We start from the raw sequence: 14992 nt of genomic DNA, 5'->3' as shown, positions 1-14992 counted from the left end.
GCTGGAAGGTGCAGGGGTACAATGACCCCTTGCCTCAACTCTAAAGGGCCACCTCAGTCCAGAGCTTCCAGCAGAAATGGTTGAGGACTCTGTTCCAAATGTATCACAGTTCAATATCTCTCTTTGCCCGTTTCCACTTCCCTCATTCCCTTACAGATGTTGTTCTCCAAGTACTCCCTCAAATTCTCTTTATGCAAGTCACCATCTCAGACCCTGTTTCCTAGGGGACCCCACCATTGGTATGGAAGCAGCTTACAAAATGATATTTTGGAGACGGATCACCTTTTAGCCAACTGTCAACAAGGACCCTGTCACGGGTGGTGGGTGGAACGCTGATAACTCATAGCTTGATACGCAGGTGCAGTTGTTGACACTTTCACTGTGGGCAAAAGGGGAGAGCTTCAGCGGTGGTACAATGTAAGGGTTTGAGAAGTTTGGTGCAAGCGGTTCTCATGAGGACTATGGACTCAGAAGGCTCTTGCTGTGTCTTACCTATCCTATTCACCAGCAAAAGGCAAAGAAATGCTGCGGGATTGATCACCAATTTAAGGTGAGGGGCCAGAAGCCCGCACTGCAGCAAACAAAAAGACTCCTTTCCTGTTGAAGGGCAGAAAAAAACTGAGCTCCAGGTTTTTATTAGAGGAATGAAGTTTCAGAGAAGGTTGAGTTCTCAGCCAGAGTAAGATTGCTAAACCAAAGTCAGGCTCTGACTGGGAAGGACTGAGATCCTGAGAGCTGGGGACATGTTGGTTGACACATTTGAAAGTACTGATTCCCCAGAATCCTTTAAACCCTCTGAGCACACATCTCCCCTGTTAAAGGCTAGTTCCCCTGTGCCTGGAGGTGATGCGTAGGTTTCTGCCTTCGAAGTCTCCGTGCACCACTTCTGAGGATCTACCCCAAATTTCCTCCTGGCCACCAGTCCAATAAATAGGGTTAAGATACAACATAACCCAGCCAGAGAAGTGCTGTGTCTGCTAATGGAGGATGAGGATACTGAAGGAGTGGCCAATATGTACTGGCAGGAGTCGGGAAAGTTTATATGGGAATCGATACTGAGGGCGATGGACGGGAGAGCAGAATATAAAGTTGGATAAGAGAGTTTATCAGGATGGTTAGAATTCAACTCCTTATATACATCATATATGTGACCCTTTGTGATAATGGCTTTTGCATGTCTTTCCAACCTGACGTTGTGTCCCAGTTTGCCCCCTCTATTCCAGCAATACCAAGCTACCGAGGTCAAGTTATATTTAGCCCTCTGTAAAACCACTAACAACTCTCTCTGCCTAGAATGTTTACCCTACTCCATTCCCCATTCTACCCCTGCCTTAGGTGCCTACAGCCTTCTATTTTATAGCACAGCCCATCTGGGAATCTTATCTGCTAATTGGAGTAGAAGTTAATACATCCTTTTCCGGAAACAATTTCGCAATACTGGGAGCCTTAAAGCGATTCAGGAATTCCATTTTTCCCTGGGAAGGGTGAAATCTGAAATTTTCAAAAATTTATGAACAAAGATAAAAATGGCATACTTATTATTATAAAAATTAATGTAACCCAAATATCTGAACATACAGGCTTATGGAAATTACATCCATACAAAAATTGTGTGTAGCTACTGAAAATGATGTGTTTTAATAATTCATAATAAGAAAATGCTTATGATAAACTAAATGAAAAACAAAATGAAGTTATAGGATCAAAACTTTGTAATAATGTGATAGGAAAAAGTACTGAAAAAATATGACAAAATCTAACAGTAGTTATTGCCAGGCACTGGAAGTACAAGGTATTTAAATTTTCTTCTTTCTTATTTAAATTTTCTTCTTTCTTATGCTTTTCTGTATTGCCCAAATTGGCTCAGAGAACAGATACTACTTTCATAATCAAGACTCAGTTTAAGTATCGCTTCTGAAAAGAAAAGTCCTTTTTTCTCAAAATGTGGAAAATATATATATTAAAACTTACATATGTGTATATAAGCTTTTTACCATGGTCCTAACCAAATACAATTATCTATTCACCCATCTGCACCCTTCACTATGATTATGTGGATAGAAATTTTGTCTTTTATTTCTATAAATTTAGCATCTATGCATTGCCTGGCACATAGCAGTTTCCTAAAAATTATTTGCCATCTTTTCTTTTTTCTTTCTTTTTTTTTTTAGCTGGGAGGTTGCTGTTGGCTTTGCACTTTTGACTAGGACAAGTGGTCTCTATTATTCTGAACCTAAGAACAAACCCAAAATTTATTAAAAACAAAACTTTTTGAAGAAATGCTAGAATAATCGGTTTTACTTTTAGTGAGTGAAATCTTTTTTTTCCCCCAAGTCCAGGACTTCTGACAAAAGAAATAAACTTGGAGTCAAACATGATGAATGTTGCAATTATTCCCTGAACTATAGTAACACGATATTAATACTAATATTTTCCTCAAAATAAACTCCAGATTTAACACAGTGTCCTTCCAGATGAGGGTGAAGGCAGGCAGGTGTTTCCCCAGTGCTGCTCTTTTCCGTGGGAGCTGTCAGCCCCAGGGCGGTACTCCACAGCTGGACTGTAAACAAAAGTTTTTCCAATTGGCTCAACGTACGTTCAATAGCAAAATAACAGAAAAAAGTGGCCTCTGTTCTCCAAAATGCACTGTCTTGGGCAGACTTTTACTGTGAAAGTCTTCACAGTTTGCACACATTTCTCCCAGCTGGAAATGTACGTCCCGTTTAACAATTACATAATGTAATCTTTCATGTGAGAATTTTGAGCAGCACAACAGGGACATGGAAAGAGACTAACCTAAACTTCTTGGCAGAGAATGAGTGTCTTGCTTAACATGTGAAGGAAACTTTATTTTGGGAACCGTGTGAATACGTCGGGGGAAGCCTAGGTCGCTGGATTTGGCACTAGAGTTTCCTCTAGTAATAACCAGAAGGTTCCAGTTACCGCTGCCTCCCCGAATAAAAATAAATTTTCTTTCAGGCTGTGTTTTGCGCAGATACGGGTGTGCGGAGGGCTAGATACCTACGTGTGTTAGGTCATGATGAACTGGAGGGTGACTCACAATCACCCTGAAGATGTGTGAGATCTATGAAAACTCTCCTCGGGGGAAGAATTGCGCCTCTGCACGGCTCTAAAGGGACAGAGGTGAGGTCGGAGCGCGCGCCCAAGGCGCGGGCATCACGGAGCTGCACCGCCGCCACCCGGGCTCCACGCGCTCCTCCCCGGCCCCCGCCCCGCCCTCGCCCCGCGCCTCCCCCGCAACGGCCCGCCCCCGCCCTCAGGCCGCGCCCGGCCAACAGCTCGCTCGGAACCTTGCCCTTCACCGTTTCCCGTCACGCCCCAAAGCATCCCTGCCCGTCCCCAGCCCCCAGCGTCACCCTCCGACATCTCCGCCCGCGCCCGACACCCCATCCCCCAACTCCCCGCGGGCGCGCGACGCCCTCGAGCTGCCGCCGCCCACTGGCCGGCGCGGAGCAGGTGGGAAAATTGGCCAACGGCTGCGGCCGGTCCTGAGGGTGCCGAGGGGATGGCGTCGGGACCCAGGCCCGCGGCGCCTGACGACTCGGTCCGCACGACCAGCCCCGGCCGGCGAGGCGACAAGGTTGTCTCCGCGCCCACCGGAGACCCGGCGGCGGCGGCGGCGGGGAGCCTGAAGAGAACCGCGTCCCCGGTGCGGTCGGTGGTGGCGTCCCCGCGCCCGGTGAAGGGGAGGGCGGGCCGGGAGGCGGCGCGGCGGCGGCTGCAGCTCCCGCCCGTGTCTCAGGCCGAGGGCCCGGGAGAGGGGCCGCGGGAGGAGGATGAGGAGCCCCTTCTCTCGGAGCCGGAGGAGGATGACGCGGAGGCGCGGCCGCTGCCCCCGGTCTGCGGGTCCCCCATGAGGGGGATGTGGCGGGACGAGAAGGTGGCGCTGTACTGCGACGAGGTGCTGCGGGGCTGCAAGGTGAGTAGGCGGAGAGGGCAACGGGCGGGAACCCGCACGCGGGGACGCGGGGCCCCCTTTTACGGCGGTGCGGGTACAGGGGGCACAGGGAAAACCTGCGTTTCGAAAAACCACATTTACTGCACATTTCCAGGGCCCTGTTGAAGGAGTTACAATTACATTTTCCTTCGGACAGCATCCACTCTGATGGAGTGTTTTCTGGTTATCTGAAGATAGATAGGCCTTGTCGTCGCCCAAGTATGCGTCTTAGTGTTTTAATTTAACAACCTGTGCCCGAACATAAGGACAAGATTACTCAGCCTTGACTTTTACGCTACAATACTAAAAACGTTTAGTCTAGGATGTGTAGTGAGGTTTTGTAAAAGAAGATTACCTACCTACCTGGTGACGCTGAACAGAACAGATGTTGTATACTTCTACCGTATTTTTATTTAAGGTGTAGCAGAAGAATTTGTGTAGGAGGATTCTGTTGCACTGATGTTTATAAAACTTAAAAACTAGAAACTAAATTTCCAACTATGAGCGTAGTAAAGAATTTGTGATGGCTTCATATAATGGAAAACCACGCAGTTCTAAAAATTGTTTTCAGGACCTATACATATGCTTATGCTATAATGTTAAGTAAAAAAAAGATTAAACATATGATTCATGTGTGTGGTTGAATAAATATATAGAAAAAAGACTGGAAGGAAATGCACCAAAACATCAGCAATGGTTTTTCTGGCTGCCAGGATTAGGGGTGGTTTTTGTTTCCCTTATGTTAATATGTATTTTTTAGATTGTCTGTAGGTTAAACATTTTATAATCAGAAGAAAATTTTATTTTTAAAAATACCATTATCATAATAACACTAGGGTGGTATTTAACGAGCAACTTATATCTGATACTGAGTGTTGGAGAAGGTTAGATCTCTTAAAGCCAGTTGAAACACATTGATATAAATTACTGTGTCATTAATCAGGCAGGGTCTAATGACTGAGTTTCATAATAGCTTACATTATTTATCATCCTGAGGGTAGCTGAATTTAAATGTAGAAAATCAAATGGGCAGGTATTTATTGAATGCTTAATGTGCTCATTTGTTTTATAGCTTGGATTTCTATTTTAAATTTTTATGTACTGAATAAGTTTTAAATAGGTCATTACATCTTTGAAGTTCAGAAAAAATAATTAAGTTTTTAAGATGATAATTATTTTTTCTATGTATAGTTACAGTATTTTTATCCAGTGGATTAATAAAACAAATTATTTAAAACTTAAATAATAAGTAGATGTCTCATCTCTGAATTACTCCATTGAGGGAATAGATCTCTTTTAAGTTTAATTTTTTAATATTCATGATATTTTCCATTAACTATAGATTTAGTTAAAATCTATTATTTTCCAGGTTTTTCATTATTTAAGGATATATTGGTTTCATATTTAAATAAGAAAAATATTTATTTATAAATCTATAATTTCATATTTTTTTTTCTGCTGCTAGGCAGAAGATGCTGATGACGCTATGACTAAATACCTATCAGAAAAATTAAAGTTGAAAGACAAATGGCTTGGGGTCTGGAAGACTAATCCTGAGTTATTCTTTATGAAATATGAAGAAGCTTCTATACCTTTTGTTGGTATACTGGTTGAGGTAAAAATTTTCACCTGATCTTTCTTCTTTGCATGAAATTATCAGTTCTTTTTAAGACCAAAATAGCACCTTATTAATTTGGGGCTTTCATACTTAAACAGAAGTTGACAAAAGTTTACTTCTACTTTAAGTTTGTAAGCAAATAGGATAAAAAAAAAAGGTAAGGAGGTATATTAGCACCCATTTTCTTATAGACAGTTATCATTAAATCTAATGGTACCAGATAATATCTATTAGTCTAGATTTAATTGATGAAATACCATAAAAATAACAAAAATGCTTTTCTTAAAAATTAGTAACATAAGCTTTAACTAATTTGCACCTCTTTTCTCATTATTTCTCTTTAATCTTCATTTATCTGAATTATGAGGTTTAGTTAGAGAAAGAAAAAAAATGGATCAGAAAACTGTTGGTAAAATTTGAAATTTTTTCCTATGAAAAGTGCCCTTTTATTGCAATGCGTCTACTTCCAAGACCTCATATGATAAACTTTTGCTTTTAAAGATCTGTAGGGTAAATACTGTGGCATATTTGACATCATAAATTCGATTCCCCTAAAAGTTAATATCCTTGTATAGAAATTAATATTTACCATCACAAATCGCCTCAGATAGATATTTCAAATCTGTGGTTTTGGTGACAAGAAAAATTTATGTTTGAAACTCATTACATTGCACACTACCTTAAAACAATTCAATTCTATGCTTTATGGAAAAGTAAATTAGTGGTATTTTACAATAAAGGGTAGCATACATACAGTCATAGAGGCCACAAAGGAATATGAAAGAGTCTTGGGATTAATTTTCCAGTAATGCTCTATTTTTAGTGTTTCTTTGAGGATTGCTCAACTTCAGATTTTGAGTAGATTTTGTTGAGAACTTTTATAACTTCTTTGGAATTTTTTCATGTGGATAAAATAAGAGGAGATGGACAGTATCGGTGTCTTTAACATTTTTTTTTAGCAGTTTAGGTTTTTTTTTCAGTCAAGTTTTATGATGAAGCCCAATATGTACAGCACATTAAAACAGAACATTATTGACTGAAATGTGGGATGGTATCCTGGCCATTGCTTGGTTTCTCTCTCAACATTGCATGATAGCCCCTACTCCATAAAACCTTTCAAGATCCCTAAAGTTACATGGAAATTCACTGGGTTAGGTTATCTAAAAATTCTATCAAGTTCTAAGATTTTACAGGCAATACATTGATTATTTGCTCTCTTTCTTGGTCCGAAAGTAACAAGCAAGATTACAGGTAATTAGATTGCTTTAAAATCCTCTAGGAGATGCTAATGTCCTTTAAACATTAGAGAGGTGGGAAGAAAAGGAAGAACAGAAGAAAAGGCAGAATATAGTATATCGACGGATTCTAATTCTTTGAATTATAAGGCAGTGAGACTAGCTCATGGGACTTCTTAAGATTATGCTGTACAATTCAGACTTGTTGTTTTGTCTGCCTCTACTTTAGTCTTATGTGGATTGAAATATCAACAGTGGTATATAATGCTCCTTGTTCCGAAGTCACAATAATTTATTCCTGTGGACCTCACTCTCTGTCTTTTTCTTTAGATGCTGTATTAGTTTTCTATTTCTGCTGTAACAAACTACCACATATTTGGTGGCTTAATACAAGTTTATCATTTCACAGTTCTATAGGAAAGAAATCTTACATGAGATTATCTGGGCTAAAATCAATATGTAGGCAGGGCTGTATTCCTTTCTGGAGGCTCTAGGTAAGAATGTTTCCTTGCCTTTTCCAGCCTATAGAAGCTGCCTGCATTCCATGACTTATGGTTCCCTTTCTCCATTTTCAAAGTCCTTCTTGCACTGTATCTCTGTGGTTCTCTGCAGTCTAGAAAGATGCTTCCATTTAAAAAGATTCATGATTAGAATGGGTCGAGCTGGGTAATCCAGGATGACTTTCCCATCTCAACTCCTTAACCTTAATTATATCTGCAGAGTCCCTTTTGCCTTATAAAGTAATATATTCACAGGTTCTAAGTATTAGGGGACCATCTGGGAGCCATTATTCTGCCTACTACAGATCCATACAAGCAATAAACAAATTTTTAAAATTTTGGAAGTATTATAGTTGATTGGAAGGGCATATCCTTAATCTTGGTTACAAAGTGGGCCGGATATTAAGGAAACTTTTATGAGCTCTGTAGAAAGCAATTTGGCAAAATATATTAAGAACTTTAAAATAGTTTACTCATTGTAAGTTATTTCTCAGTAAAGCTGGAAAAAATTAAAATAATAAAAACAAATAAGTAGGTCCCACTGCACAGAAAAATAGATAAAAATTTAAAAGTTCACTTTATTTCTAGAAATTCGTTCTATAGAAATCAGAAATGTATGAAAAGATTTATGTGTTTAAGGTGATCACTGTGATATTTATAAAACTAAAGACTGGGAACACCATGAAAGTTTAATAATAAGATACTGGTCAAATAAATGATGATATATCTAAGATAGGATATCATGTAGTTATAAAACTTACAACAAAAAATCATTTGGAACATTTTCACTGTGTATGTTAAATAAAACAGAAGATGCAAAACTAGATATACAATGTGATCCAGCTAAAGTTCATAGGAATAAAACTGGAAGATAAAGAGCAAAAGATTAACAGTGGTTATTTTTGGTGATAGCATTATGTTTGATTTTTTAAAATTTTGTACAAAAGCATGTCTAGTCACCATCAGTAAGCTTTTTTGTACATACTCATCCTCACTTTTTGGGCAATATGCTTTAGTATTTTGTTTATATCCCTTGATCAGGCTTTAATGTTTAATTTGCAGATATTTAAGGGAATTCTCGGTGGATTCTGGAAACTGGCTATTTACCGGATTCTACTATATCATGGTTCTAAAGAGGAACTAGTCCCTTTGAAACTCTAGTAATAGACTCCCTGGTTGTAAAGCCTGTTCTATAACTTTGCTTTCTGAACAAATGGGAAGGCATTTAAATTCACATTTTAGACTGCTTGGGACCTTCTCTTCCCTCCGGCTGCTATCCTGTCTCTCTCCTTTGTTTCACTGTAGAGGCCCCCAAATAGTTACATTAAATGTCTCAGTTTGCTTACCTTCTGCCTGTCCATTCGTTGTTAAATGTTTTCTTAGTTTTGTCAGAGTTAAACATGCGCAGTTTATAGAGTCAGAATTATAATTTTTGTTACAAAATGATGTGGTTACCCAATCTCTCTACACCCTCTGCTGCCATTTCTTGTATTTTCCAGATGCAACGAATTTCAATCAGTTATTATAGTATTAATTCTCCATCTCCAAGTATCATGCTTATATTGCTCTTTAATGTCTCTATTTTAGGTTTTACATATAGCTTCCACTATGAAAAATGGGTAACACTTTTATGTACCATTGCCACTACCATTCCCTGTTCCACCTTATACTCATATTTTTCACATGCTCATGTTCCCAAAATACCTATAAAATAATTTTTATTTGATCAGATACTCAGTCTTTACCTTCATAGATAGATAGTATTCACCTCACAGATAAAGCGTTTAGTATACTATGGCTAATTTTTCTTTCCTGAACATTAGGAAGAAATTTCCTTGAGTTAATAACCTTGTTTTTACATTGTGTTTAGTTTTCTCACTAATTTATCCCCAAACTCTTCCTTAATTATGTAAATCTTCAGCATGTTCAAACATAACTATCAGTTTTGTCTTCTTAAAGAGGGTATCTCTTGCATCCTTCTGATCTACAATCTGGATTGGTGATCTCTAGACCTACTGGATAGCTTTTGGGGTCTCCTTCTATCATCATTCTAAAAATTCTTTTCATCGTTCTCTTGTGTAAATAACTTATTTCCCAAAATTCCTGTCTTCTTTTTTTTCTTAGTTTATTCTCTCATTTTGGCCAAGGATCTTATCCTAATAGCTTCATGGGTAAGGGCACAAAGTAGATAAAATTATTGTGATCTTGTATACTTGAAAATATTTTTATGGAATCTTCATATTTATTTGATAAATTGACTGAGTACAAGAATTCTAGGTTTGATTTCATGCCCAGAATTTGTAAAATACTATTCTACTGTCTTCAGGCTTCCAGTGTTGGTTAAGAATCCAGTAATATTGATTTTTTGATGATACTTCTTTTTTCCTGTCTGACAACTTGTAGTATCTTCTCTTGTATCATCCCCAGAGTCCTCCACCAAAATGACAACAAAGGAATTTTTTAAAGGTTGCCCAAGGACAAGAGATGGAAAAGGAGACAGTAGCAACACAATTTAGAAGGTGTAAAACATATAAATAAATGACAGCTGACTTGGTAGAGCTAAGAAAGTGAATTCTAAGTTTGCAGAAGGGAAAGCCAAAAAAAAAAAAAAAAAAAAAGCAGCTTCATTTACACTGTAAAACCCCAAAGGCTTAAGAATTGACTATACTTACAACTTGGGTTGGGTTGAAGAGGGAGCTTAAATTCAAGAAGAATTGCTTGAAAGCTATTTAAGAAACAGGGACTTCTGTTTCCAGAAAGATGGGAGTAGACATACTTTTCCCTTTCTTTCTTATCAAGTACAACTAAAAACTCTGGATTATACATATAAACAACTATAAGATCTGAAAGTTGGAGAGAAGGCAGATAGGCCAGGGACCTTGTGACTTAGGGAATGACACGATGATGAGTTCCCTAGGCGTCGCTTCATATATCCTAAACTGGGTACCAGAGGAGCGGGAAATCTGGAAACAACAACAGGTGTAGGAAAAAAAAAAAAAAAGAGAAGTCCCTCCAAAAGCCTGCTTTCTCTAGTCAAAGTCAGGAAAAGGGTAGCCAAACACCACAGAAAAAAACTGCTGCCTCTCACTTCCATCCTTCAAGAAAAGACCAAGAGAAGAGCCTAGACTTCCAACCTTGCCAAGCTGTAATAAGGCGCACTAGCCCTGCTGCCAGAGTGATGCTAGAGGAAACCTAGTGGGCAGAAGATTGGGGGCTGGGTGATAAGGAACTTTCCCTGCCCCCCACGGTGTAGACTACACGGGAAGCCTGGACTCTGTCCACTCTCTGCAGGGGTGGTGTCAGAACAGACCTAGTGGAGAATCAGTACTTTCACCACCACCCCAGGATGTCAGTGGAGACAATGTGATGGGCAGTAATAAGGTGCTCCCTCTGTCTCTCTGCCAGGGCGGTGTCAGTGGAGGCCTAGTGGAGAATCTGAGCCCCCACCCCTGAATAGCATAATGAGCAGACACTTTACCCCTCAGTGTCAGAGGCTGAGTGGAGAATCTGGACTTCCATCCCCATCTGGCAGTAACGATGTGGTAACCTCTTTTCCATGCCAGACTGGTGTCAGAAGAAGAATGATAAAAGATTTAAATAAGATCACGACTCATAATACTCAAAATGTCCAGGTTTCAATAGAAAATCACTTGTTATTACTTCTCAATCACTCCTAAGACTCAGGAAGATCTCAACTTGAATGAAATAAAACAATACATACCAACACTGAGATGACACAGATGTTAGAATTATCTGACAAGGATTTTAAAGCAGGCATTGTAAAAATGCATCAGTGAGCAATTACGAACACATGCTAGAAAAATGAAAAAACAGGTCTTTGCAAGGAAATAGAAAATCTCTGCAAATAAATGAAAGACATAAAAACCAAAGTTTTAGAACTAAAAAAATATAATAACTGAAATAAGGAACTCAGTGGCTGCACTCAACAGAAGAGTGAAGAAAAAGGAAACTGGACTTGAAGATGGAATAACAAATGACCTCACTGAACCTCCTAGAGAAAATAGACTGAAAAAAAAAAATGAACAGAGCCTCAGGGACACGTTGGACTATAACAAAAGACCTAACGTTCATGTCTTTAGAGTCTTAGAAGAAAGGAAAAAAGGTTGGGCTGGGGAAAAAAAAAAAAAAAGAGGGAAGTAATGGCTGAAATTCCCCAAACTTGGCAAAAGACAAATCTACAGATTTAAGAAGCTAGCTTGAGAAGTATGGTTAAGGATGGGAGTATCCCACTAGAAAGAAGGGAATAAGTGACAGTGACAGTCTACTGGTACTGAATGTTAGGATCCTTTTGCCTTCTACTCCAGTTCTGCTTCTAGAATAGAGGCAGCTAAGATATATCCCTCTGGGCATGAGAGTTGGAAGATTTTTCTCTGGTCAGTTCAAAAGAAAAGACCCAAAGTACCAATATGTGAAGTTCCCATGGAAAACATCCTACAGTGAATCCAGAGTAGACGTGTTCCACTCATACACACAGACCTTCCAGTTACTTTTATAGTGCTCCACTCTTAAATATGAGCAGACAGCCAATGGTCACCAGACATTTGAGGAAACTCTAATATCAAAAGGGTGGTTAAAATAGCAGAAAAGACATTTGGAAGAAACATGATAAGGAGAAGATAAATACACACATATATAAAACTGTATTCTCAGAAAGGACAAAGCATTCATGAAACAAGAACTGGAACCGATATGATGGGAAAATTCCAAGAAAGGAAGAGAGCTTTTGGAAATTAAAAATATGATAGCAGAAGTGAAAAACTTTAGTTTTAGAAGGATTAGAAGCACTAGAAGATAAAGTTGAGTAAATCTCTCATAAAGTAGCACTGAAGGCCTAAGAAATGAAAAGAGAGGAGAGTAATTAGGGGATCAAGTCCAACATCCAAATAAATGTTCCAGAGAGAGAACATGAGGGGAGGAGAGGAGGAGAGTGAGAGAAGTAGGAAGAGGAGAAAACAAGAATAACAGGGGAAAACAAATTGTCAAATCATGAAAGTTTCCCAGAGCAAAAGGATATGAATTTCCAGATTGAAAGGTCCCACTGATTGTTAGCACAGAGTGAAATTTGAGAATATGAAGGCCAAAGAGAAGGTCGAGGAATATTAGAGAAACAATAGGTTCATGTAAATGGTCAAGAGGCAGAATAGCATTTGACATCTCAACAGTAACTTTAAAAGGCTAAGAAAATACATTTTCAAGAAAAGTGATATTCTAACTTAGAATTCTATGCTACCAGTTAAGTATAAGAGTAGGAAAAAAGTTTTCCCTTTTCAAGGATGTCACATAGTTGGGATCACATGGTATACAACCTTTTCAGATTGGTTTCTTTCACTTAGTAACGTGTATTTAAGGTTCCTCCATGTCTGTTCATGGCTTGATGGCTCATTCCTTTTTAGCACTGAATAATATTCCATTGTCTGGGTGTACCACAGTTTGTTATCCATTCTTCAATGAAGGACTTACTAGTTGTTTCCAAGTTTTGGCAGTCATGAATAAAGCTGCTATAAGTAGTGTTAGGTAAATAAATTCTACCTAAAAATAATTTTACTGGATGTGTACTTAATAAATTTCAAAATTGATTATTGGAAGTGTTTGTTTTTTCAGCTTTGTGATATAATTGAAAAAGTTGAAAGATAAGGTGTATAATGTGATGATTTGATATAAATACACATTGTGAAAGGATTTCCTCCCATTAAATTAACTAACACGTCTATCACCTCACATATTTACCCTCTCTTTTTTAGTGAAAACATTTAAGTTCTCTCTTGGGAAGTTTCAAATATACAATATAATATTATCAACTATAGTCGCTATGTTATTTATTAGGTCCTCAGAAAAATTAATAACTTATACTAAATATTAACACAAAATTAAAAATTAACAAAAATTGGTAAAAGGGTACAAACTTTCAGTTATAAGTTATTAATTTTTAAAGCTACTGTCAACTCTGGTTCTCAGGCACTGGTTTTCAGACATGCTGGAGGTTATCACTATATTTTGGTGAAATGAGACAAGTAAACAATATAGTGTGTTGTTTATGAAGCTAAATTTATTCAATTTCAGGACTTTACTCTTTGATTATGTTCTTTCTACTTTTTTTGGTATTTGATTACTCCTTCTTTTACAAATAATGTAATATAAATAGTAGGATTTTTAAAAACATACTTTCATGGCAAAATTAGTCAAAAAATTTTTGTAATACTACTGTTTTATAAAATCCAAAAATCTGGAAACTCAAACTTAGGCAATTCCTCTCATGAACCTTAAAAACTAATGTAATTTAGTCTATCAAAATTCATCAAATTGTACATCTAAAATATGTGTAGTTTACTATATAGGAATATTACCACAATAAAGGTGTTAAAACTAATGTTATTTAAGAAGTAGGGCTTGAAAAGTTGTATTGACATTTTTTTAACATTGATCTAATTATTATTATGTATATTGATGGTTAGAGAAGTCATAAAAACTTAAAAGAAGAAATTTTGTTAAGTGGCCCATATATGAGATAGAATCCTTGTGGTTTACTTTCACATGTAATTACAAATTTTATAACATTTATCTTAGGTGACTTGTAAACCATGCCCAAGCTCATCATCTTGTTTCAATGTTACTGTTTCTATTGCTGAGCCCTTTTCTTCTAACATTGCAAATATTCCAAGGAATTTGGTCAATGAGATTTTGGAAGAGCTAGAACATAATGTGCCTCTCTTGGAAGTGTACCCTGTTGAAGGACAAGATTCTGATTTACATGATATTGCTTTGGCCTTGGAAGTTGTAAGGTATTAGAGCTTCTTACTTCTTAAAGTTCTCACATTCAAAAAGTTAATTTAATATAAGTTTTATTCATATAGGCACTTTATTTGATTTAATTTTATTGCTGAATTCATCTGTTTTTAATGAATTTATTTGTAACTCTTACTTGAAACATTTTCTCTTGCAGAAATATATATGGGCAATGAAGTTTGCAATTTTTGGTATTATATGTTACGAAATTGAGTTTTAAAAGTTCTGGAAATATGTAACACTAAATTCTGTTCATATTTAAGCTTCTTAAATATATTAGAATTCATTTTTCACATTTAAAGTCATTACAGATACTAGATACCATCATCCCCATTACAAATTGATATCATTTGAGAGAAGTTATCCATGAATATAGTAAAGAATATTTGGGGGCATGTTTTTATTTTTACAATGCTCCCTCAACAATATACAATACAATTATATCTCAAGTATTATTTCTTTGGTAAACAAAATCATAGCCACAATCTATGAAATTTGGAACTTGAATTTTACAATCCCACTTCAAGAAACATCCTATCTGTAATAACCTAAAATAGAATCCAGATTTATTTTTTAAAGTTTTACTTTTAATATTAGTTCACTGAAAGATCATTTTAAAATATTTTTCTTAGCAATTAAGATTCATATAAAGATTTGTGACATCAGAATGTCTTTTTAATTCTGAACCTGCTGCTGGCTGATTTTGATCACTTTCACCTCAATTTGATTTATCATAGGTTTTTTTATGACTTTCTTTGGAGGGACTGGGATGATGAAGAAAGTTGTGAGAATTACGCTGCTTTGATTGAAGAAAGAATTAATTTGTAAGTATAGCTAAAAACTTATTCATCACATTATATAAGATAGACATTGTAAC

At 37.4% G+C, this 14992-nt stretch overlaps 1 protein-coding gene across 16 annotated transcripts in view; it reads left to right on the top strand.

The window, feature by feature from the left end:
* SHCBP1L (SHC binding and spindle associated 1 like) overlaps window positions 1–14992 on the top strand; it is a 111404-nt gene that overhangs the window by 68159 nt on the left and 28253 nt on the right. For 15 of the 16 annotated variants that reach the window (XR_012501439.1, XR_012501438.1, XR_012501437.1 and 12 more), the window contains exons 3-6: window positions 2980–3940; window positions 5424–5573; window positions 13897–14111; window positions 14853–14939. Coding sequence is in view for 6 of the 16 variants with exons in the window: in XM_074349924.1 (XP_074206025.1) it covers window positions 3527–3940; window positions 5424–5573; window positions 13897–14111; window positions 14853–14939 (866 nt within the window). In the remaining 10 variants the exon portion in view is untranslated. The remainder of the gene's footprint in view (window positions 1–2979; window positions 3941–5423; window positions 5574–13896; window positions 14112–14852; window positions 14940–14992) is intronic. The other variant, XM_074349923.1, reaches the window with a different exon arrangement.

The sequence above is a fragment of the Camelus bactrianus genome, chromosome 21, assembly GCF_048773025.1.
Source record: "Camelus bactrianus isolate YW-2024 breed Bactrian camel chromosome 21, ASM4877302v1, whole genome shotgun sequence".
NCBI classification, from domain to species: Eukaryota; Metazoa; Chordata; class Mammalia; order Artiodactyla; family Camelidae; genus Camelus; species Camelus bactrianus.
This window is presented reverse-complemented; position numbering and strand designations above follow the sequence as displayed.